At 44.4% G+C, this 24,988-nt stretch overlaps 3 protein-coding genes across 3 annotated transcripts in view; all 3 read right to left on the bottom strand.

The window, feature by feature from the left end:
- Window positions 1-5,286: 5,286 nt before the first annotated feature.
- On the bottom strand, window positions 5,287-6,242 carry LOC147641360 (uncharacterized). The gene is made up of 3 exons (XM_086810358.1): window positions 6,158-6,242; window positions 5,911-6,073; window positions 5,287-5,776 (listed from the first exon to the last, which is right to left on the bottom strand). Exons 1-3 carry the CDS (start codon window positions 6,208-6,210, stop codon window positions 5,543-5,545), a joined length of 450 nt encoding a protein of 149 aa, XP_086666484.1. The 5' UTR covers window positions 6,211-6,242; the 3' UTR covers window positions 5,287-5,542.
- Window positions 6,225-8,069, bottom strand: LOC147641359 (uncharacterized). The gene is made up of 3 exons (XM_086812310.1): window positions 6,598-8,069; window positions 6,320-6,500; window positions 6,225-6,266 (listed from the first exon to the last, which is right to left on the bottom strand). Exons 1-3 carry the CDS (start codon window positions 8,067-8,069, stop codon window positions 6,225-6,227), a joined length of 1,695 nt encoding a protein of 564 aa, XP_086668436.1.
- A 5,691-nt stretch (window positions 8,070-13,760) lies between these two features.
- LOC147641358 (Polynucleotidyl transferase, ribonuclease H-like superfamily protein) overlaps window positions 13,761-24,988 on the bottom strand; it is a 34,424-nt gene continuing 23,196 nt past the window's right edge. Inside the window, exons 7-9 of the mRNA XM_086820834.1 lie at window positions 14,537-14,601; window positions 14,372-14,453; window positions 13,761-14,199 (exon numbers count right to left, since the gene is read on the bottom strand). Of these exons, the coding sequence (XP_086676960.1) occupies window positions 14,116-14,199; window positions 14,372-14,453; window positions 14,537-14,601 (231 nt within the window). The 3' untranslated portion in view covers window positions 13,761-14,115. The remainder of the gene's footprint in view (window positions 14,200-14,371; window positions 14,454-14,536; window positions 14,602-24,988) is intronic.

Here is a 24,988-nt window from a genome sequence, read left to right as displayed (position 1 = left end):
TGTATCCTATGTGTCGCACATATGGGTGTTGAGGTTTGTGTGGTGGTCTTTAAGGTAGATGCATCTGCATCATGTATAGCTTTTGGTGGTCTTTAAGGTAGATGCATCTGCATCATGTATAGCTTTTGGCTCTTTTGTGTTTATGTCCCCTTTTGGGTTTATGTTCTCTAACAGACTCCTTTTCCCTGTCTTTTACTTCGACCTTGGTTTCGATAGTTTTTTGTCCCTTGTCTTTCTTGGGTTTAGAAGGTTTTGTTTTCTCTTTTGGGTTCTGTTTTAAAGCATGTTCTTCTACCCATGTTGAGGTGTTGTCTTTTACATTCTTTTGGACTATTTGTCGTGCCTTAGCTTGTAAACGTGTAAGCACATTCAATGGCACTATGGACAATTGCCTATTTTGTAAACTTTAAGATGTTAAGAGTTGTATTTTGTGAGACAAGTTGCATTGAAGCAACTCGTCTTGGGCAATCTTGGAACATGTGATCAATGCCACATCGTTCACACATTGGTCGCAAGGTGTCAGTGACTATGGGCATGGAAGTATTCCAAACGAGGTCCAGGACAATAGAAACACTGAAGTGTCCAATTAAATGCTTCCTGAGTAGTTTCTACCCTTTGGACTGTTTTTGTTTTGTGCATGGGAGATGGAGGTTTTGAGTCCATTGTAGATGAAGCGGGACACTTTTTAGTATCATGATCAAAGGTTTTACAATACATGCAGTATAGAAAAACATGTGCCTTGTATGCACAATGAGGATTGGGATGGTCGTTAGTGATTGCATTCAACACAAGGCATTTCGCTCGTTCCTTTTATAAGCATTAAGGATGTCTGGTTTTGAAGGTTTTCATCCTCTCTTACAGATGTTGGCTGTAAGGTTTTAAGCAAGGCTGTATAAAATTCTGAAAATGTCAATTCTAAGATCAATCTTTCTTTTGCCATTGCTTCACTTGGTTTAGATGAGGAACATCTCGTAGAATGATCATCTTCTAGCATGTTGTCGTCTAAACGTATTGCTTCTTTGCAACATTGATCGAATGTTTCCGGATTGGATACAATGATCAAGTTGTGTAAGCTGTTATTCTTTAAGCCCATCATGAAACATCTCCTCAATTGAACATCGTTTAATTTTTCCCATGACTCAAAGTCCAAGAGTTTTATCTGAAGGATAAAATCTCTAATGGATTCATTTGGTTGACGCCGCTCAATTGAATGGAGTTCTGTTGTTACACTCCACCGATCACCTTGTCTGGAAAAGCCGTGTATAAAGGCTGATTTCAAGGTTTTGAAGTTGGTCTTGATCGTCGGCATTAATGCGATGAACCATTGACTAGCTTTTCCCTCTAAGCATAAGTTCAACGCATGTACCTTAGTGGGGCAGTTGGGATTTCCAAAGGCTTCACTTCTTTGTTTAAACATTTGAATGAATTAAACATGATCTATTGTTCCGTCATATTTGCCCAAAATCTTGGAAATTTGTACGCCCGTATTTCTGTATGAATCATTAAGGCCGTATGTGAGTGCTCTTGTTGGAAGAGACTCACTGAGTCCTTGGGCCACCCCCCTTCCTAAACTAGTCCAGTATGTCCAAGGTGTGGGCATCCAAGAAAAGGTTGGTACTTATATAGGACTTGCGGGAATGTTAGGCAAGGGGGCAAAGCCTGGTGAGATCGAAGTCATATAGGAGGTGTAAAATCCGATGACACGCATGGCCAATGCCATTGGGAGGTGAATTTGTGGCATGGGTCTCAATGCTTTGGTTTAGCCCTTGTGTGACCCGTGGCCATCCCTCCATCATGGCCATGTCGGAGTACCTAAATGCTCCTAAATGAGCAATTACAATTTTTTTTTGTTAGTAATTTAGTGTTAGTATGTTAATCTGTGAGTGTATAGTATGTTAGTGATGAGGTACTAGGCATAAAAGTCACGTGAAAGTACAAGACGTGAAAGTCCAAGACGTGAATTATCAGACGTGAAAGTCTAAGACGTGAATTAGCAGACGTAAGAGTCTAAGACGTGAATTAGCAAACGTGAGAGTCTAAGACGTGAATTAGCAGACATGAGAGTCTAAGACGTGAAAGTCTAAGACGTGAATTGTCAGATGTGAAAGTCTAAGACATGAATTGTCAGACGTCGAATTTTTTTATTTTGGAGTAGCGGGAAATACGAATTTTTCTTTTTGGGAGAAATATTTTTTTGAATTTAGAATAAAAGGGATATGAAAATTTTTCCAAAAAGGTAAGTGGAATCAAAAAAGTCAACCCTTTAATGACACACCTTACACCCTTCATAAATGACTCCCGAAATGGACAAATTGACAACTCATGAGCATCTTCTCAATCATTGAATGCTCATTAGCCTTAATGAGTTATGTAAAAAGATGATTAAGAATTAATCCATAATTAATCCTTTAACTAATCTTTCCCTCTTTTATACTAATCAAAGACTCTAATTAACCACTAATCCCTAATTAATTCACACAATTGAGTACACCATTGGATAGAGCAAGGAAAAACTAATCTTTGTGTATCAATAATTGTGTAGATTAATCTAAATTAGGGGGTTAATTAGACTCCTAGTTATAGTCTCCTTTTTAAGAAAAATTAAGCAAAGAGAGTCAAATTTCTCGAATTGATCAAACAATTGATGTGATTAGGTGTTTTGATGCATCTAGATACTCTCAAAACAATCAAAAATCCCAATTTCGACTACTTATATGATCAATTTAGACTCCAATTAACACATTTTCTAATTTTTTAGCCTCTTTGAATAAGATTAATCACCCTTAATGATAAAAACCAGTCCATTAAGAGACATTAGTCAAATTCAAGGATTTTTTGATAGTTTTAAGAAATTTTTTAAAAGATTAAGCTACTCCTAATACTTGTTAACACTCTAATCCAAACAATTTCAACAAAAAACACACAATTAAACTAAAATTAATGATCTTAGATCTATGTTTAAACTAGAGAGAGCTAACATTCACTAAAAAATACGGTTCTTCCTCTCGCTTGATTATTGCAATGCAGAGTGGTTTTGGACAAACAAATACTGTTGGGTTTTATGCTGTGTATGCACCCAGAGGAGTGCTAGTGATCATCAGTAGATTACTGGGGTACTTTTTACTTCAGTTAGTGGAGGTTTTTTTCCCAATTTAGCTTAGTTACACTTATAAACAGTTTATAAGTGTTTTGGTCCACCCGACACATTTTATGGCCGAACATGTGAACACATCTTTTAGGTCACTTTATTATGTGGCTATTGTACTTCACATCATTAACTGAATACACAACAAGAGTCGTGTTCTCTCTTTGCCTCTCCACGTTTGTATTTGCAGCACCTCCAAACCCTAACCCTACTTCATTTGGTATCAAAGCCTCCAGGTTGGCCAGCCCTTGCCCTGCCCGTACTGATCATCACCACCTCCCGTACTGCACTACCCGTACAGGTACAGCGTACCAGTTCGCCGACAACAGCTATAGTACTGTTCTGTACACCTGTGCTTCCTCAGTACCGTACTGTACCTGTATACAATCGACACAGCACTAGTCGACTGTCCCCGTACTGTACTTGCTACGAGTACCTGCAGCTACCCTACGTGTACCTGCTGTGTACCTGGTCGCCCTGCTCCGTACAGTGCTCCGTACAGATCACGACTGCAGCCGTACAGTCAACGTACCTGCACAGTACAGCTGACCAAGACCTGCTACGCACATCTGTCTACAGTCGACTGCAGTTTCGCCTCCTGCTTCCGTACTGTACCTGCTCGCTCAGCTTCCGTACCTTTTTCCCCGTACAATACCAGTCGACTGTACCTGCACAGTACAGTCAACTGTACTTGTTCATTACAACTACCACAACCTACTCAGTACAACTGTGGTACGCATTACAAGTTTTGAATTTTGGGCATTTTTATTTTCTTTGTGAAAATCTACAGGCAGATACAGGCAGACTTTCTTGCAAAGAAAACTCTACAGGTTTCTTGCAAGGTTTTGGGTGCAATAACTTTGGACAATTTTTGGGCATTTTGGCACTGTGTAAGCCATTTTTGCTGCTCTACTCAGTCAGTGGTGCATTGTGCTGCACATTCAAAGGATTGAGAGTGCGGGCATATTTGGGTTAACTGTATTCAGTGGAGTACAGTTGCTTTCAAGGTTCTTGCTATTGGGTTTTTTGATAAACAGGTACAACATTGTGCATTGGCATAATGGCAAATCAACAACACAGTGATGTATTCACGTATTTGTCTAAGGAAGACAAATTGGACGGCACCAACTCTCCTTGTGGAGTTTTATGCTGAAAAATGTGCTTGTGGCAAAAGGTCTTTGGGATTTTGTTAGTCGTGATGAACCACGTCTAGGTCCATTGGCTCCAGAGACTCCTCCCCAAGGAGGGTGCTCGTGGACGAGGACAACAAGTACAGGCTCCAGGTCAGCCATTGCCTGTTCAAAGGACAAATGCTCAGAAGACATGGGATGCCAGAGATGCACAAGCCTTGTCACTCATTGCATTGTCAGTACACAGAGGTCTATTATACCTCATATTCGTTCAGCTGGCTCTTCACAAAATGCATGGGTGACTTTGGAGCAGATGTATGCTGCTCATAATGAGGCTCGGATCTCGTTTTTGAAAAGAGAGCTGGAAAATCAGAAAATGAATGAAGGAGATGATATGTCTAGTCACTTGAACAAGGTGCAGGATTTGAGAGAGCAACTCATCAATGTGGATGAGATTATTCCTGAAACACAGCTTGTGTCCACCATCTTGCACTCTTTGCCAAGATCTTACTTGGCTTTTCATACCTCTTTGAACCTTAGCATGAGGAATGCTGTTGAACCCCTCAAGTATCAGGAACTTGTAGCTCTCTTGCTACAAGAAGAGCAAATGAGAAAGAATATGAATATGAACACAAGTGCTGAACAAGCATTTACTACAGGTCAAAAAGGGAAAGGCAAATCTCAGCCAAAGAGTTCAAATCAGAATTCAGGTGATGGCAAGGTAGGTCCATACGTACGGTACGTACGGTACAGTACGAGTACGATACGGGGTACAATACCGTCTTCGAGCAAAAGTACGTAAAGTATGTCAATATAATATATATATGAATTAGATCCACTAGTACATATCATTGAATGTCATTCATGAAACATAAACTTTGAATGGTTTAAACTTTAAACATTGAACATTGAAAGAGTAGAGATTCAAGAAGGATACAAATGAACATAAGGTAAAATCATGATTACGGAAACTCTAAGCATGCGCAAAGCGCTACAAGTAAAGAAACCGATCCAAAGGACACGGGGAAAAAACCTCTCCTAAAGAGAGTAAAAAGTGCCCCGGTCAACCTAGGTCCTGCAAAGGCTACTCATCATCATCAACACCTGATGATGAAGCTGAATCAGATGGGACGTCTCCATCGGTAAGGACATTCCCATCAGAATCATACTCAGGCTCTACATAGGGTACTCTCTCATGATCATCTAGCATCTCCTCTGTAGCTACTGTCGATGTCTCCGCATGTGATGTGGTAGATGTGCGTTGTCCTCATCCTCGACGAGTCCCGCGCCTAGCGCCTCGTCTACCTCGCCCGCTCGACTGCACAACATGCGCATCACCACTGGGCTCAATGTCATACGCCCTGGAAGAAGCCCGAGTCACCCTGCGGTCTATACTCTCCAGCTCTCTGTGCAACATGCGAATCATCTCCTCCTGCTCGTTTCTCAATGCGGTCTGCACCTCTTCTGCGGTAGCAACGTGCTCCAGAGATAGAGGATCAACCTGTCAACAACAATAAACATGTTCAATGCGAATTGTCTGTGACCATGGCATGCGCACCATGCTGGCAGCTGCATGCATCATAATATTGTTACTTGTATATACTAATGTCTAGACTCTATGACACAATCAGTCACCTGCATAGGATGCTCAAGTTTCTTAAGATTTTGAACCAATCGAAGATTGGCTCGGCAATAAACCAAGCGTTCCAACTGGCTGGTCTTGAGTTTATTTGCGGATCTTTGTATGAATAAGAGAGTAGGCACTCCAATTACGCTCACACGCACCAGCTGAACAATCCTACAAGTAATAAAAGTTTTAAAGTAATCAAAACCTATTTATTATCACACATCGTTTTCCATTTAGGGAGTTATTGTCACTCACTTGAGAGAGGACGCGCAATGCCACTTGTTGGAGTTGGAATGATTGATAACCATAAATCAACCACCAGTTAATCGGGGCCTTCGCCTCGTCTTCCTTGTTGCATGAGGTTCTGCTAAAAGCCGCACCCAAGCTATGCATGTACGATACCATGGAGTTGTTTACCTCTGACTGCTGCTCCTGAGGATAGGTTGCCTCCAAGTACATGTCGCGCATGGTAAGAAGCTCTGGATTGCTGATGGTCTCATCCTTTCGATAAAGAGGATGAAGGAGTGCAGCCATGCCATGAATTGGGCAAGACATGTACTCCCAACGCGTCTCTATAATCTGATTCAGTTCTCTAATTCTAGAGAGGAAAAAAGAGTCAAGACCAAAGTTATAATAAGAGCAATTTAAAATGATTGGTGCGATAAACATGTGACGTGCACTTGATAATGGCTTACCTGTCTTGAGACACCACTGTGGACCGGCTAATCTCTAGCCGCATCCTCCTAAACATGTGGTAGAGGAGACCCATGGTAGATCCCTCCATGTCTGTCATGCGCAAGAGAAAGAAGAGCGGCTTCAGCAACTTGACAATCTTTGTTGTCTCCTCCCAAAAATTCTCGTCCAAGATCTTACGTTGGACATACTTTGTAGGCTCTGAATTGCAATGTCGTGGATCTTTCCAAGCTGGATCAACCACAGTGGCTTGTAGAGGATCATGGAGCCTCTGCAAACGCTCCAAGACCATGTATGCATAAGCGAATCGAGTCTTGGAAGGCCGTACCATATCAAGCCCGGGGCTCTTGCTGCGAAAGAGCGCCAATGCTTTGTGTTTTTTTCTGAAAAAGGTGGTGATGCGATTGGCATCCGCCAACACTGGCTGCACCCAAGTAAGCTTCCCCACATCCTCCATTAATAAATCCAAGCAATGTGCAGCACATGGAGTCCACACAATGCTTGAAAACTCAGCTTCTACCAACTCTCCCATCCTCCTACAGTTGGAGGCATTGTCAGTGACCACCTGTACAACATTTTCTGGACCCACCTCTATGATGGCTTGCCTAATGTGCTGATATATAAATTCAGCTGTAACACTCTCACCTGCCTTACCAGCATCCACCGCACGCAAGAAATAGGTGCCAAAACATGATGATACAAGAATGTTTATCATGTGGCGCCTTCGGATGTCGGCCCATCCATCAGACAAGATGGTGCATCCGAACTTTCTCCAGCTGTCCCGTATTGGTTGCAGCGCCACATCTATCCTGGCTTTCTCCTCATCTAGCATGCGTGTCCTCATTTGTTTGTATTCGACCCCGTGCCAATCCTCGCACGAACCCACAGCGGCTATTGCTTGAACCATCTTCTTCCATTGGTCCGTGCGAAGCACATTGAAGGAGATATTGCATTGTATAAGTGTGCGTGCAATCTCTATCTCGGCAACCCTTTGCCGCTCCTTTACCCATGCGGTGCTAAAGATGCGAGATGGGAGAGTGGTCTGCTGTTTAGAAGAACTATCACAATGCATGTCGGAACCTGCACCTTCCTCCATAATGCTCTCCTCTACTCTTGCCCTCTTTCTACTAGGCTGCCCCATTGCAATCGAGGCACTAGAGGATCCTATAGCAGCCATTGGATTAACAAATGCAGCTCGAGGAGGAAGAGGATCCAACAAATCCTCGTCTTCAGCTGCCATGGCTGCACCCTGTGAAGCCTTCAAATTTTGCTCGGCTATCACCTTATTTGCTATGTCGCGTGGCACAAATTTGCAAGCTGAAATGCCATTGCCACCGAGACCCGATACATGAGAGATGAGGCAAGTAACTGAACTTCTGAAGTCACCTCCACAATACCGGCATCTCCATTGGTTGCTCTTCTCATCATCTTGGAGTGTGTGAAGCTTCCAATAGGCATGTCGTTTCTTGCCCATGGCACAGAGAGAGAGAGAGAGAGAGAGAGAGAGAGAGAGAGAGAGAGAGAGATGTGTGTGTGTTATTTTGGAATTTGGATGTGTATGTGTATGTGTACACGCTTGTCACTATGTGTGTGTGGGGGGGGGGGGTACAATGAGGCTATGAGCTCTTCAATGTCATGTGAATGTCAAATAAAAAGGTTGAATTTTCATGTTGACAGTGTATAATGTAGAGGTATATGGAGAGAGAGAGAGAGAGAGAGAGAGAGAGAGAGAGAGAGAGAGAGAGATTATTCAACCTTCAGTCGTGTGTGTGTGTGTGTGACATGTTTGTGTGTGTGTGTGTGTGTGCGTGTGTGTGTGTGTGAGAGAGAGAGAGAGAGAGAGAGAGAGAGATTGCTTGCAGCCTTGCTGAGTGTGTGTGTGCGCGCTCAATAGTCTGCGCGCTGCTGGCTGCATGTGCGCGTTGTTTTTTTTTCATTTTTTTCCCCGTTTTTTTTTTCTCCCGTTTATTTTTTCATTCTTTGATTGGGCCCGTTTTCTGCAGCCCGCCGAACCCGTTTTTTTTTTTTTTTTTTTCTACTTTAAGTTTGGCCCTTTATTTGGGCCATGCCTTATAAATAATAAAGGCTAATGAGCCCAGCCCAGCCCCAAAAAAATGACCACCGACGCTCAGCATTAAAGAGACGACGCCGACCTGCAGATTGAAAAAAAACTGCAGCCATCTTACACGTGGAAAAAAAATTAGCACACGCCCTTACTGTTCCGTACGTACGTCTAGAACGCCTCACATCCAAGTGTACGCGTACCTGACCCAACCTTGGGTGATGGTGGTTCATCTCAGGATACCAAGAAAGGTGATGGACAGCCCAAGAAGAAGGGCAAATGCCATTACTGTAAGAAGCCAGGTCACTACATCACTGAGTGTAGAAAGACGATTGCCAAAGAGAAGGCAAAAGAATCTGGTATGTCTGTAAATGATGCCTCTACAGCTCCTCCAGAGACTGCTTCTTTTGTTGAGGACAGGGATTACTATTTCTATACATGCAGCTATGATGCCTCTTGGTCTTCACAGGCACTCAGTATGACAGAGCATGCATGTACTTGGTATTTTGATAGTGGTGCCTCAAAGCATATCACATCTCGCAAGGATTTGTTTTGTCATCTAGGCCCTGCCCCTATTGGCAAAACTGTTCAGTGTGCCAACAATGCTTCATATCCAGTTCGTGGCATTGGGGAGATTCAGCTCACAGCCATTGATGGCTCTATTCTTCGCCTTACAGATGCCTTATATGTACCAGGGATAAAGAAGAATTTGTTGTCCATTTCTTCTTTAGCACATTGTGGTATGCAAGTCCACTTTGATGATGATAAATGCATGGTCAGAGACAAAGCTAATGCTTTGACCTTGATGCTTACTGGTACATTATGTCATGGACTTTATTAGTTGGATGCATTTCAGCCAGTGGATCAATCTGCTTATAATGCATTCACTCTTACTCCAGCTATGGTTGATGCGGAGTTATGGCATGCTCGCATGGGGCATGTAAATTTTGGTAGTCTTATGCTTATGCAGCGACATAACATGTTTACAGACCTACCTCTCATGGAGAAGCCTCCAGATCACATTTGTGAAGGATGTATTTTGGGAAAAATGCATAGGTTTTCCTTCCCACGTGATCAGGCTCTACGAGCAACTGCAAAGTTGCAGCTTATACACAGTGATCTTTGTGGTCCCATGCAGACGAAGTCATTAGGTGGTTGCTTCTATTTTGCTACATTTATTGATGACTTCTCTCGTATATGCTGGGTCTATCCTTTGACACAAAAATCACAGGTATATGATGCATTTTTGGCCTTTGTAGCACTTGCTGAAACAGAGTCAGGATGCAAGGTTAAGACTCTCCGTTCTGACCGAGGGGGGGGAATATATGTCACACATGTTGAATTCCTTTCTCGAGAGTAGAGGTATAAAACATCAGTATACTACTCCTTATACTCCACATCAGAATGGGGTTGCAGAAAGGAAGAATCGGTCACTCATGGACATGGCCAGATGTATGCTAAAGGCAAAGAGGCTACCACATATCTTTTGGGTGGAAGCTGTCATGTGTGCTTGTCATATTTTGAGTCGATGTCCCATAAAGGCATTGGTTTCCATTACTCCTTTTGAGGCTTGGCATGGCCGCAAGCCTTCGGTATCACATTTTCGTATCTTTGGGTGTCTTGCATATGCACACATACCCAAAGAGTTGAGGAGGAAGTTAGATGATAAAGCCACAAAATGCATTTTTGTTGGGTATAGCCGTGAGAGCAAGGGCTACCGGTTATATGACCCACTATCCAGGAAGATATTCACTAGTCGGGATGTGATTTTTGATGAAAAATCAAAAATATCCATGGCTGGTTATGATGCAAATCAGGCTGAAAATGATGTGTTTGAAGGTCTACTACCTATGGAGTTTCATTCCACAGTTGGTGATCCAACTCATGAGGGTACAAGACAGCCAGCAAATCATGAAGGTGGTGTAGAAATTCAGCAGCAAATTGAGCCAGAAGCTGAACCAAATATGGGACAGCAGGCACCACAGGTTAGACACATACCTAGATGGTATTTGAGGACATTACAGGACAGCCATCTAGAGGGTCCTCTTGCTGGTCATACTCGTAGGGAGACACGGACCAATGAGCATGCACACATCATGGATTTGAATATGGTTATGGCAGCCAGTTTACAGGATGATGATGAGCCTAATTCATTTGTGGATGCACGAGATAATGTGCATTGGAACAAAGCCATGCAGGATGAGCTTGATTCTATTAAAAGGAATCAAACATGGGATTTGGTTGATCTGCCCAAAGGCAAGAAAGCAATTGGTACTAAGTGGGTCTATAAGTTGAAAAGACATGCAGATGGATCCATTGACAGGCACAAAGCCCGTCTATTTGCAAAGGGCTATGCACAGAAGTGGGGCATTGATTATGAGGAGACATTTGCTCCTACATCCCGTATGTCGACACTTAGGTGTGTCATTGCATTGGCTGCACATCGTGGTTGGGTTGTTCACCAGTTGGACATAAAGACTAGAAGTTTATGTATATCAGCCCATAGGTTTTGCAGAACATGGTCATGAAGGGAAAGTATGCAAGCTGAAAAAGGCCTTGTATGGTTTGAAACAAGCTCCACGAGCTTGGTATGCAAAGATAGATGCTTTCCTACTCACTTAAGGATTTGTGAACAGTCCATCAGAAGCCACCTTGTATGTAAAGAAAGAAGAGACAGATCTGCTGGTCATCAGTCTTTATGTAGATGATCTCTTGCTCATGGGATCTAATGATGACAAAATTGCAGCTTTTAAAGAGATACTGCAAGAGACATTTGACATGTCTGATTTGGGGCTTGTACACTACTATTTGGGCATACAGTTTGTGCAGGATAACAGAGGCATTGGGTTGTTGCAATCTCGGTATGTTACTAAACTTCTGGAGAAGTTTAAATTTCAGGATTGCAAGCCTATTAGCACTCCTATGGAGCCTGGGATGAAACTGTCACTACAAGATGACAGTATTTCCTTTGATGCCACTACATATGCTCAGGCTGTTGGGTGCCTTATTTACTTGTGTAATACACGGCCAGATATTCAGTATGCAGTCTCTCAATTGAGCAGATTCATGCACAGCCCGCGGTTGTCACATTGGCAAGCTGTAAAGCGTGTATTCCGGTATTTGCAGGGTACCTTGTCTCTTGGATTGCTTTATCCTGAGGGGGGGGACATGCAGTTATACGCTTACAGTGATTCAGATTGGGCTGGTGATTTTGATACCAGACATTCCACTAGTGGAAATTGTTTCTTTCTTGGCTCTTCATGCATTTCTTGGCTAAGCAAGAAACAAACCACAGTGGCCACTTCGTCCTGTGAGGCAGAGTACAGAGCAGCCTACACTACTACTGTTGAGTGTGTTTGGCTGCGTCGTCTCATGACTGATATGGATATTTCAGTGGAGGAGCCTACACCTATCTATACTGATAGTCAGAGTGCCATTGCTGTGGCCAGGAATCCTGTGTTTCATGCTCGCACGAAACACATTCAGATTCACTATCATTTTGTTCGGGAGAGACTCCAGGCAGGTGATATCAGTCTGATCTACTGTCCTACAGATCAGAATGTGGCCGACATCTTCACCAAGGCATTACCACCTCCGAAATTCGAAGCATTCCGCACTGCTTTGAATTTGTTTCCTTTTGGTGGATGATGTACAGTGATCACATATCACTCCAGGGGGGTTTGTTGGGTTTTATGCTGTGTATGCACCCAGAGGAGTGCTAGTGATCATCAGTAGATTACTGGGGCACTTTTTACTTCAGTTAGTGGAGGTTTTTTTCCCCAGTTTAGCTTAGTTACACTTATAAACAATTTATAAGTGTTTTGGTCCACCCGGCACATTTTATGGCCGGACATGTGAACACATCTTTTAGGTCACTTTATTATGTGGCTATTGTACTTCACATCATTAACTGAATACACAACAAGAGTCATGTTCTCTCTCTGCCTCTCCACGTTTGTATTTGCAGCACCTCCAAACCCTAACCCTAACAGACTAAAGCCTTCAAATACTTTCTTTTGGAGTTCTTGGTGGATCTTTATAGCCATCTACTTTTTCTTCCTCCAATTCCATAATTTATCTGTTTTTCTCCCTTTTATTGTTCCCCTATAATCTAAGTAATGTTCCCCCAAGTAAATTTACTGCTACTACCACCACCAATGCAATTCTCTCTTGGACAGATTGACTTGCTTGTTATATTACTTCTTTACCATTCTTTATGATTGGGCAGTTTTTCTTTACATGTCACCACGCATCATACGTAAAGAATTCTTAAAGCCAATTCTTGCCTTCAATTTGTTTCTTGGGCTAATGAGAAGTGCATTGATTCTTATTAACCACTCCATAGGTTAACATGGTTTCACCTTGACCTACCGTAAGGCTCTTTTGCCCATCTTACCCGTGCAAATGGATACTTATTCTTTGTCACCATACATCTTATGTAAAGAATTCTTAAATCCAATTCTAGCCTTCAATTTGTTTCTTGGGCTAGTGAGAAGTGTATCGATTTCTATTGGCCACACCGTAGGTTAACATGGTTTCACCTTGACCTACCGTAGGCGCTTTGCCAATCTTACCCATGAAAACAAACATTTATCCTTCGTAAGACAGTGCTGGAACATACTGGCATTTCTTGTTGTTGCATCTGGGTCTCTTTTAACATTCGAATCTCCTCCTGGTGGTTCACCTTTGCTGCCAATTCTTCAATCTTGTTATTCTTGCCTTGTAAGTCCTTCCATCGGTTCAAGACCGTCCAGCACCTATTCGCCCAGCGCCTTCTTGGTGTTGTTCTCCACTGTCTTGATGTATGCCTCCAGCTCCTGGAGGTTCATTGTGGCTATTTCCCCGTAGTTGTTGCCTTCGGGACCTGAGCAAGGGTGGGTGGGAAAAGGGAGGTGGAGGGGGGGCGCACAGCAGGCACAAGGCAGAGGGGGCCGCACAACAGGCGCAGCATAGCAGGCGGATGGCGCGAACGGGGGGGGGGGGGGGGGGGGGGGGGGGGGGGGGGGGGGGATGAGGGGGGGGCGAGGGGGCGAAGGTGCTCACTCTATCTGCAGAGAGAGAGAGAGAGAGAGAGAGAGAGAGATTTATGCCAACAGCACCGAGGGAACTCAAAAGTGCTTTTTTTTGCTAAGTTCTCAAAGTCGTGTAGGTAACATGTACTCCATGCTATGATTACCTGCCAAACTGCTACTAATTACCTGTAAAACTACTACTATTTATTCTTGAGAACAAAACTTATGCGTGTCCTTAAAAAACATTCTAAAAATGAGAAAAAGACCTAATCAATCATCCAAATGTCCAGAGCTACTTACTGCTAAACAGTCATGTGGACCCACCCTATCATAAACTATAGGAGTCGCTCACACTGGTGTAATTGCACTTAAACAAGCCTCATTATGTCACCTTGTACCTCCCCATTCCATCCCCCGCCTGTCTGATGGGCAAGAGATCTCTATGGCTAGTGTCTCTTTTTTGACATAGTTTCTTCCCAGTCTTGCTTTAAGTGCTGGTAGATATACATGGCTGCACGGGCGTCTTGTACCTGAAGTTAAAATATCAACCACTGTGAAAACATGTCCCAAAATCCAGTTGAGAGAGAATAGATAAGGTGAACCAAGTGCTTACCCACTTCTAGTACCTTTATAATTAATTGGGGTTCAAAATTTGCCCGATAAGCCAAGCGACAGTAAAGAGAAGGTAAACCAAGTACTTACAGAGCAATGCTCACCAACTTGTATCATCACACCTAATATTTCAGCTGCTATGTGCCGAAGAGCTCGTGGACGCCCATTCTTACTGCATTGTAATGAACAAATCCCTTTAAAGGGGGTTTCATGGCTACCAAGCAAGCAGTATGCAGCCGATTAATGGATACAAACCTACGCAACGGCGGATATACTGCAGTATCTCGGATGTCCTTTTTTGGGTGGCTCAGATACATGATCTTGCACAACAAAACAACCAGAAACTCAAACACCCTGTGAAGCCATATCATAGAGCATCACCTCATTTAACAATAACAAACACACTACTAGAACTGGAGGCTGAGGCTTGCACTACACGATCAAAGCTAAAACTCCGGCTGTCTGACATTTGCACTTGCTAGACTTCGTGCACATGCTTGCATGCAAAAGCAGCACAGCAATATTTTGGAGTGGCTCACGTACTTGCTCGACTGCCAACTTTCAGTAGGTATCATGTTACCAAGGAACATAGAATTTCTAATATAAGAGCATGAGTCCAAGGTGGCTCACATTTCCCACATAGAGGCTGTGCATCCACACTCTTCACACAAAATGTACCAGAAAAACAATCTGTTTGTGTGATCTAAATGCTCTCTCATGAGTTAAGGCATTAAATCATTTATTTCAAGATTGATTACTAACAAATAGACAGCATGAGTGTTGTGGGTCCCATCCCCAACGCCCCCCAAAAAAGAAACTATTGCTGAGTATTTCCTTTCCTGACACGAGAGTGCAAAAGAAACAATACAAAATAAATAAAAGAAACAAATACATGATGCAGCTGCAGATCAGCAGATCCCCAGGCCGGGAAGCTAGACAGGTACGGATGGGCGGACAGCAGCCGGAGGGCATCCACGTGGACTCTCCGAAGGGTGGGCACTCAAATGTAGCAGGTGGAGAAGCGGGCAGACCAGCCTACCAATGTTAAAGGGAGCTGAGAGGGCCTGTAAATAGGGGCTTCCCTACCCACCTCAGCAATCATCATCTTCCCTTCATCAATCATCATCAGCCATCGGCAGTCTGAGCAGCCTGAGAGCTCATAAGCATGCCTTTGAATGCCGGATACAGCAGAAGGCAGTCCCTGTTTGTAGTGTTCTCATCAACTTGTGCTCAGTCTGCAGTTGGTCGTCTTTTGGCTTAATTTTACAATTGATGACCTTTTCACTTAGCTTTACCATTAATGATGAAACAGTCTGCTGTATTTTGGTGCATTGCTCATGCATTGAGTACTAAGAAATCGACAGTTGTGGGTCGCAATCCCCAACACCCCCCAAAAAAGAAACTATTGCAGAGTATTTCCTTTTCTGACATGAGTGCAAAAGAAAAAAAGACAAGCTAAAAATTTGAAGCAACAACTTGTTGGGTATTTCGGAGCTCGTATGTGTGTCCATCTTCTTATGTACCCGTGTTTGTGTTTGTGTTTGTGTTCGTGTGTGAACTGCCCCCAAAAGGGCTATGTTTATGTGTGTGACCTTGTTCATATGTATGTGCGTGAACACCTGCCTAGGTGTGAACACACCCTTATATCTGGATAAGATAAGCGTGTGCCATGCGGCATTAGTCTATTGTTGTGTGTGATTTATGTGAGTCAAAAGATAAGGTTTGCAACCTATAAAAGCATGTACTTGTTATACTTCATCTCAATATAATCTACATTGACTTGTGCAATATCCTCTCTCAGATGGACCACAGCAGCAGCAGGACATGGATACCGCCCACACCAGCGGTACACTGATTGATCGTGCGATTGAGCTTGGGTGGTCCATACGCCCACGACTACGGAGGAGGGCATCCCAGCATAGACGGAGGTTGCAGCGGCGGATTCGGATTATTCTTGCGAGACATGCGGGACACCCAGTCAGGGTGCTGACCACAGAGGATATTGAGGAGATCCGCCAGCGTCCGATGCGGCACATATTATGAGATGGAGGCACCTCCATAGTGTACCCCCCCGTCCCACATGATATTGTATCCCCTCGCTGTACTCCACTCACCTCCATAGCGTACCCCCCCCCTCACTATATTCACACCCTATAAAGGTTTCTGTTTACCTTCCAGTTCCAGTTTCATTTTCTAGGTGCCAGTAGTATCATCTTTATTTTTCATTTTCTGGTTTTTTATCCAGACATTGTATCAGATCCACCATGATGTAACTTCTTGGTCTCATAGGTCATTATGGCCTTTTGAAGACGTTAACATTTCATTTCATTTCATCATCTCTCTCTCTCTCTCTCTCTCTCTCTCTCTCTCTCTCTCTCTCTCTCACACAATCAATGCCAGGACCGCCCATAACCAGACAGTATTTTATGATACCTCAGAGGAGATGTTGAGGGAGCTTGATGTTAGGGATATGGGCCTATCTAGACTCTCACAGGATGAGGAACATACAGTGTATGGGCGGTATTTGATAGACATGGGGACTGCACATGGATTGGTCATCCTGAATGGCCTCCGACATCGGGCGGTTTCACTAGCTTTCCACATCGGCATGGTGCTAGTACAGTGGACTATGTTATGGCTCAGCCCAGTCTCATTCCCTCTTTTCAGGATTTTATGGTAGGCACTAGGCCGGTTGGAATAGCAGTGGACCATGCTATCTTGTCCTTCACTCTCACATTTCAGTTCAGCACCGCTCCATTGGGACAGGTCTCCACACACACTCGTTATACCTTTACGAGGGAGACTGACACCGTATACACGGATGAGATATACAGACGCCTATGTGCCGAGGAGCCGGGACGGCCATTAGATGAGCTCACTCAGATATTGATAGAGACGCTTCATGCTGCAGCATCAGAGGCATATCCCCATAGTCAGCCTACACAGAGACGATCTGGGAACATGCCCCAGAACAGTTGGTATGATGAGGAGTGCAGAGAGATGAGGATCAGATTACAGAGAGAGGTGCTCATGGGTGTTACCACTCACAGACAGTCACGGATTACCTTCCGGCACCTAGTGCGACGGAAGAAGAGGGCTTATCTTGCTCAGTTAGAGAGGGATTTGTACCAGTTGTTTATGAGTCAGGACTCAGGCGAGGCATGGAGACTATTCCATGAGCATTCACCATCACCAGCCATTACCTCCACAGAGATTTGGGGTGAGTATGCAGCATCCCTGTACACAGCACCAGGACAGCCGCCCCTGCCAGCCCCATCGGAGCCATGCCCAGAGACGTGTGCTTTCTTTACTGCTGAGATGGTAAGGAAAGCTATTGACAGGATGAGGACTGGGAGAGCATATGATCATGATGGTTTGGTAGCAGAGCACTTTATTCATGCCAGAGATATGCTTGCAGAGCTTATTGCTATGATGTTTAACCGAGCCATGTGTGAGGGTTTTCCTGAGACTTGGAATATGTCCACGATTGTGCCTATCTTCAAGTCAGGGGATCCTATGCTTCCTGGCAATTATTGTACCATCATGATTGGTCACACATTGGCTAGATTATATGCATCTATTCTTGAGCAGGAGTTGAGTAGATGGGCAGAGAGAGAGGGCATACGTGCATCAGGGCAGGCAGGGTTCAGGAGAGGTTTCTCCACTCTTGACCATATCTTGACACTCAGAGCTATTATTGAGGAGGGCAGATTATATGGCAGGAGGATTTATTGTTGCTTTGTGGATTTCCGCAAAGCTTTTGACACAGTACCGAGAGCCAGACTGATGCGCAGACTACAGGAGATGGGAGTGCCCAGAGAGCTGATTTGGGGAATCATGGCTTTATACAGGACAGTTGTGGGGCAGGTACGTACTACCCAGGGTATATCTCAGATGGTTCACTCCACTATTGGGGTGAAACAGGGCTGCCCCCTTTCCCCCACCTTATTTGGGATGTATGTGGATGAGGTTTCGGACTATGTAGAGCGGGAGGGTGACAGAGGAGCACAGCTAGCAGGGACATGGATTCCGCTGTTATTGTATGCTGATGATATTGTGCTGATCTCAGATTCTCCAGAGGGGATGCAGCGTCATTTGGATGCATTGCACATGTTTGCAGAGGACAGTGGATTGTCTGTTAACCTTGGTAAAACCAAGGTGATGGTGTTTAACACCCCAGCACAGTGGGTTAGGAGATCAATGCCCACCTTTACATATGGTCAGGAGACAGTGGAGTATACAGATGCATATACTTACCTTGGTGTGGTTTTTAGTGGCCCACTATTTTCCTTGAGGAGAGCAACGGAGACCAGATTGACCAGAGCTTATGCAGCATTGGGGAGACTAGAGAGGATGTGTTCGCAGGTTCAGTTTCAGGAACCTCGAACAAAGCTCTGGCTCTTTGACACTTTGGTCACTTCAGCCATGCTGTATGGAGTGGAGATATGGGGACCCTCAGTGGATCACCACAACCGAGCTGGTAGCACTGATGGATGGAGACGTATGGAGAGGTCCTTGGTTTCTATGATTTCCCGGATGATTAGGGCCAAGGCCTCCGTACCACATGATATTATCCATGCAGAGATGGCTGCCCCCCCATTGGTAGTAGAGGCACTCACTCGATCAGTCTCCTTTATACATAGCACTTGGGCTCTCCCTAGAGACAGATATGCTCGCTTAGCCCTGGAGTCTTCACGACAGTTGGTATCACAGGGAGACGGATCATGTTGGTATGCACAGATGACAGCTTGGTTCCAACTGCATGGCTTTAGTATGGACAGGCTACCTCCATTTCAGTACTCCCTGGATGCACCCTCCCTCTCTCTCACACGGGCAGAGATTACCAGACTTATCAGGCAAGACTTGACTCAGCTGGACACTAGGAGGACATGGATACAGCCGACACACGAGCTTGGTACGAAGATGGCTTTCTATAGAGATCATCTTCTCCAGCTCACGGAGGATGGGTTTGTGATTAGACCCAGCTACATGGATACTCATCTTTCTCATGGGGTACGGTGTGCTATTGGTCAGATGCGCACATCCTCACACCAGCTAGAGATTGAGACTGGCAGATTCAGAGGAGTACCAGCTGAGGCCAGGATTTGTCAGTTGTGCCAGATGGAGCCAGAGACAGAGTTACATTACATATGTCACTGTCCAGTATATTATGAGATACGAGGCCGTTTTCACTGCCTGTTCAGAGAGGGCTTTGGACCACTTTCTAGAGTCATGAGATACCAGGATCAGAGATGCCTCGGATTGTACTTGCTGGAGCTGCGTAGACATAGAGAGGGTCTCCTGAGAGAGAGGGGATCAGAGAGGGAGAGACACCTACAGAGGCAGATTACAGAATTCTTTCGACCAGAGATTGAGCAGTCAGGTCAGCAGGCATTGCAGCTAGCCCCAGAGTACAGCCGCACCAGAGGTACACTGATTGATCGGGCTATAGAGCTCGGGCAGTCCAGGCGCCCCAAGATGAGAGGCCCATCTCGACACCGGCGGAGACTACAACAGAGGATCAGGACCATACTAGCACGGCATGGGAGACGTCCAGTCAGAGTACTCACCATGGAGGACATTGAGGATATCCGCCATCGACCGATGAGAGACATCTTTGGATAGTGATGTGTATGATGCTTACCTTTGTTGCTGGAGTTTTCCTCCCAGATGTTATCCATTAGGAGCTCCTGGTACCGTATTTTTCCTCATAGTTGTTTCAGTTTCAGTTAGTTGTTTAGTTGTTTTTAGCTTTCCTTACACAGACATTGTATCAGATCCACCAATTGTTGTAACCTTTTTGGTCTCATAGGTCATTTTGGCCTTTTGAAGACGTTAATATTTCATTTCATTTCATTTCATTTCATTCATCTCTCTCTCTCTCTCTCTCTCTCTCTCTCTCTCTCTCTTTTTCGTGAAATGGTGTTTTATATTATATGTAAAATGTACATCAGCCACATGGCTCACACAGAACCTATGGCCCCAAACAAAACCCCCACAAAAGATCCTCTAAAGGATCATGACCATGCAAACCTGTACACTAATAAGAAAGCCTCCTAGCCAAATAAGCATCCCAGATAGAAGCATCAAAGATGAGCCAGCCGAGCCGCCGTAGACCATAAGGAAATAACATCTGCATCCAGTAGCTGAGCTAAGAGAAGAGAAGAAAACTGCCAAAGCAGCAAACCGCGGATACGTAGAATGTGCCCATGTATTCCAGACAAGGAATCAAAAATGAACCCATTCCGTGTAGTCCAAATATGCCAAAGTCCTGTCCATCTAAGGAAATGGAATATCACAAGGTGGCTGTCTGAAGTAATGACTTGAGGACAAATACCAAATATCCACTGATGAGCCGAAACAGTAGACCTCTCTACTGCCTCCCAAACGCGAGAGACAAAAGACCAAATCTGACGGGCCACTGGACAACTCATGAACAGATGCATAACTGTTTCAGTGCATGTCGTGCAAAAGAAGCAAGAGGCCAATGTAATTTTAGACGGCTCAGCTGATCCCGTGTAGGTAACCCTCCCACCAACATCCTCCAAATGAAAACCTTACCTTGGTAAGGGAGTTTAGACTGCCAACCACTCATAAGAGTTTTCTGCCACCATGATTTAGACTTGTGCAATCCCCACACCTTATTGGCCTTGGCTGAAACCCAATCTTTCTCTGATACAAGCTTATGATAGACCTGGTTAGCTGAGAGTGATATCAAGTCACCAGATTTACATAGTGCCCAATCAAGCCAAGGCTGATCTGCAGATGGCCGAGGCAATGGAGTAAAAGGCTCAACTGCATGCATGATGTCAGCCCATAGTGGCTGAAATGTCCGAGGAACCCTAAAGTGCTGCCGAATACGACGAAATGAATATGGCCTGTCACGACCAGGTATCACAGCATCTCGGATTCTAACCAAGCCTAGCCTGACCATGCGGTTGAGTCGTATGCGTGAAGCATCTCTGTCTGGCCAAACAATGACACGCGACTCCACAAATGTTTCGAACTGCAAAGAGTTCAAAAGTAGTCTTTCATGACCAAGATCCCACCGAGCCAACACTAGAACTTCATGCCAAGAAAGGAGAATATGCGATAAAATGTGTGATGAGCGAATACGGACAGGATGAGCCGCATTCACAATGTCCCACCATGAAGCCTGCACACGTGTCCGCCCATGTGACAATCCCTCCAACTCAATCAAGTCACGAGCCATGAAAACCCAAGGCTGCTCTTGCAAACACATATCCTGAAAAAGCGCCCACCTACGCGCCACCATATGCAAGCGGACATCCAGTAAAGCAGCCCCACCCATTCTTTTGGGCGTCGTAATGTGATTCCAAGCTATCCATGTTTGACCCATAATATTTCCTTGCCTCTTCCACAGCATAAACCGAATGGGAGCAACCAAACGGATGAGAGATTTGTGCGTCCAAGGTAGCAAAGGTAAAAAATAGGAAATCATGCTAAGCATAATAACCTGAGCTACCTTAACCCTCACATGCATAGGCCACCCTTGAGCTTCCCAATACACAAATTTATCTGAGATCCAAGCAGAAATCCAAGCAAGAAGCGCTTGGGGGTCCACATCCACACCCACCGGATATCCAAGATGACGAACAATGTCTCCTGTATGCACCACACGGCCTTGCCACCCTAATGCCTCAAGATCAAATTCCGTGCATACAATGAGGGCTGATTTTGATGAATTTATTTTCAGCCCAGAAGCCAATGCAAAATTATTCCAAGCTTCCATTGCTCGATCTATATTGGCTTTTTCGGCCCTGAGAAACATAAAAGTATCATCCGCAAGGGCTTGTGTCACAAACCCCTATATTCTAGGGACATGCGGATGCGTGTCAGGCCTAGAAACATGCAGATGCATGTATGTATTATACCCGGGCATGTGTATGGATCATATGAGTGGATGCATATGAGTCCAAGGACATGGCAGGACATTTGTGGATGTTTTCTAGAGACATGCGGATGCGTGTCAGGCCTAGAAACATGCAGATGCATGTATGTATTATACCTGGGCATGTGTATGGATCATATGAGTGGATGCATATGAGTCCAAGGACATGGCAGGACATTTGTGGATGTTTTCTAGGGACATGCGGATGCGTGTCAGGCCTAGAAACATGCGGATGCATGTATGTATTATACCTGGGCATGTGTATGGATCATATGAGTGGATGCATATGAGTCCAAGGACATGGCAGGACATTTGTGGACCTTCGGGCGGTGCCCGTGTGGATTCCGGCCATGCACACATGGTGTGTTATGATGGCAGGCGGAATATTTTCAAGTACAAGAATGATGATAGGTGGTTTATGGATTATTCTTTTTGGCTCCCTTTATTTGGGATGCATTGGACTTATGGAACTCATGGTTCACTTACCTTGTGTAGTGTTCTCTTGTCCTACGTGCTCTCTTGAAGATTGTTTCTACCATGTGAGGGTGGAACAATAGAGGGCAGATGGAAGGGAACATGGGCACTTCAAAGGGTAGTGACAAGCACAGCATACCCTGTGTAGTGTTCTCTTGTCCTACGTGCTCTCTTGAAGATTGTTTCTACCATGTGTGGGTGGAACAATAGAAAGCAGATGGAAGGGAACATGGGCACTTGAGAGGGTAGTGTGAGTTGGTGGCCGAAATGCCTATAAACTATGTGTAGCCGAAATGCTTATGGAACACCAGGTTATCTATGCCTGCGAGTGATTGTTTTCAGGACTCCTTGTTTAGCCGCCCTGTGTAGTATTTCTCTTTTCCTAAGTGCTCTTCAAGATGTTGCTACCTTGCTTGGTAGAACATAGAGCCAATGGTAGAGAATATGGGCACTGAAGTCGGGCCGGGCATCAAGGCAGCTCCTTGGTGATCTACATCGACATACCATTGTTTTCTAAATGCTGAATTTCATATGCATTGGCATGGAGGATTTGGCAATGGATGCCCGTGAAGCTATGTATTGAATTTCTCCAATAGTAATACAATTTACTCAAGGGAGGGGTCGGCCGTTTTGGCTCATTGTGTGTCTCTTGTAAGCCCACCTCTCATCCAAGGTGTGTGGTCAGAGTACCAACACGGAGTGCAAGTGGTAAAGTGGACATGACGGGACTTATGTCTATGCCAAGGGTCATGTGGACCGATGTCTTGTTGGCAGGAGACTTATTTTGTCTCACCCATTTACTTGGGACATGGATTATGATATCAAGACTTACGGGACTGATTTGTCTCGCCCATTTACTTGGGACATGGATTATGATATCTGGACTTATGGGACTGTTTTGTCTCGCCCATTTACTTGGGACATGGATTATGATATCAAGACTTATGGGACTGTTTTGTCTCGCCCATTTACTTGGGACATGGATTATGATATCTCGACTTATGGGACTGTTTTGTCTCGCCCATTTACTTGGGATATGGATTATGATATCTGGACTTATGGGACTGTTTTTGTCTCGCCCATTTATCTTGGGACATGATTTTGATATTGGTATTATGGAGACTTATTTAGTCTCGCCCATTTCTTTGGGACATGGATTCTTCAGTTATATTGGATTTTTGAGACTGTCTGGTCTCGCCCAATCGATGGGACATGATTATATCTTGAATATATGGCTTGAAGCTTAAAGTTGCGGACAACTTTTAAGAAGCTGGGAAGGATGTCACCAGCCTGGACATTTCCCAGTCTGAAAGGGGTCTGGTGGACTCCAGGATGTTTAAATGTTTTAATATGCATTGATGGTATCAACAAGTGTGTCAAAGGCCCTAGTCCCCCGGGCACCGCCGCTGCGAGTTACATTGGTATTATGTAACTCGCAGCGGCGGTGCCCGGGGGACTAGGGCCTTTGACACACTTGTTGATACCATCAATGCATATTAAAACATTTAAACATCCTGGAGTCCACCAGACCCCTTTCAGACTGGGAAATGTCCAGGCTGGTGACATCCTTCCCAGCTTCTTAAAAGTTGTCCGCAACTTTAAGCTTCAAGCCATATATTCAAGATATAATCATGTCCCATCGATTGGGCGAGACCAGACAGTCTCAAAAATCCAATATAACTGAAGAATCCATGTCCCAAAGAAATGGGCGAGACTAAATAAGTCTCCATAATACCAATATCAAAATCATGTCCCAAGATAAATGGGCGAGACAAAAACAGTCCCATAAGTCCAGATATCATAATCCATATCCCAAGTAAATGGGCGAGACAAAACAGTCCCATAAGTCGAGATATCATAATCCATGTCCCAAGTAAATGGGCGAGACAAAACAGTCCCATAAGTCTTGATATCATAATCCATGTCCCAAGTAAATGGGCGAGACAAAACAGTCCCATAAGTCCAGATATCATAATCCATGTCCCAAGTAAATGGGCGAGACAAATCAGTCCCATAAGTCTTGATATCATAATCCATGTCCCAAGTAAATGGGTGAGACAAAATAAGTCTCCTGCCAACAAGACATCGGTCCACATGACCCTTGGCATAGACATAAGTCCCGTCATGTCCACTTTACCACTTGCACTCCGTGTTGGTACTCTGACCACACACCTTGGATGAGAGGTGGGCTTACAAGAGACACACAATGAGCCAAAACGGCCGACCCCTCCCTTGAGTAAATTGTATTACTATTGGAGAAATTCAATACATAGCTTCACGGGCATCCATTGCCAAATCCTCCATGCCAATGCATATGAAAT

Source organism: Cibotium barometz, chromosome 2 (assembly GCF_041138505.1).
Source record: "Cibotium barometz isolate CiBa-2024 chromosome 2, ASM4113850v1, whole genome shotgun sequence".
Taxonomy (NCBI): domain Eukaryota; kingdom Viridiplantae; phylum Streptophyta; class Polypodiopsida; order Cyatheales; family Cibotiaceae; genus Cibotium; species Cibotium barometz.
The sequence above is the reverse complement of the archived record's forward strand: the minus strand, read 5'-3'. Positions and strand labels throughout refer to the sequence as shown.

Coding starts and splice junctions, on each gene's coding strand:
- LOC147641360 (XM_086810358.1), bottom strand. CDS start 6,210: ATGGTTATCAATCATTCCAACTCCAACAAGTGGCATTGCGCGTCCTCT. Junction 6,074..6,157: donor CATTGCGCGTCCTCTCTCAA/GTGAGTGACAAT, acceptor TATTACTTGTAG/GATTGTTCAGCTGGTGCGTG. Junction 5,777..5,910: donor AACTTGAGCATCCTATGCAG/GTGACTGATTGT, acceptor TGTTGTTGACAG/GTTGATCCTCTATCTCTGGA.
- LOC147641359 (XM_086812310.1), bottom strand. CDS start 8,069: ATGGGCAAGAAACGACATGCCTATTGGAAGCTTCACACACTCCAAGAT. Junction 6,501..6,597: donor ACAGTGGTGTCTCAAGACAG/GTAAGCCATTAT, acceptor TTTCCTCTCTAG/AATTAGAGAACTGAATCAGA. Junction 6,267..6,319: donor CTCAGGAGCAGCAGTCAGAG/GTAAACAACTCC, acceptor GGCTTTTAGCAG/AACCTCATGCAACAAGGAAG.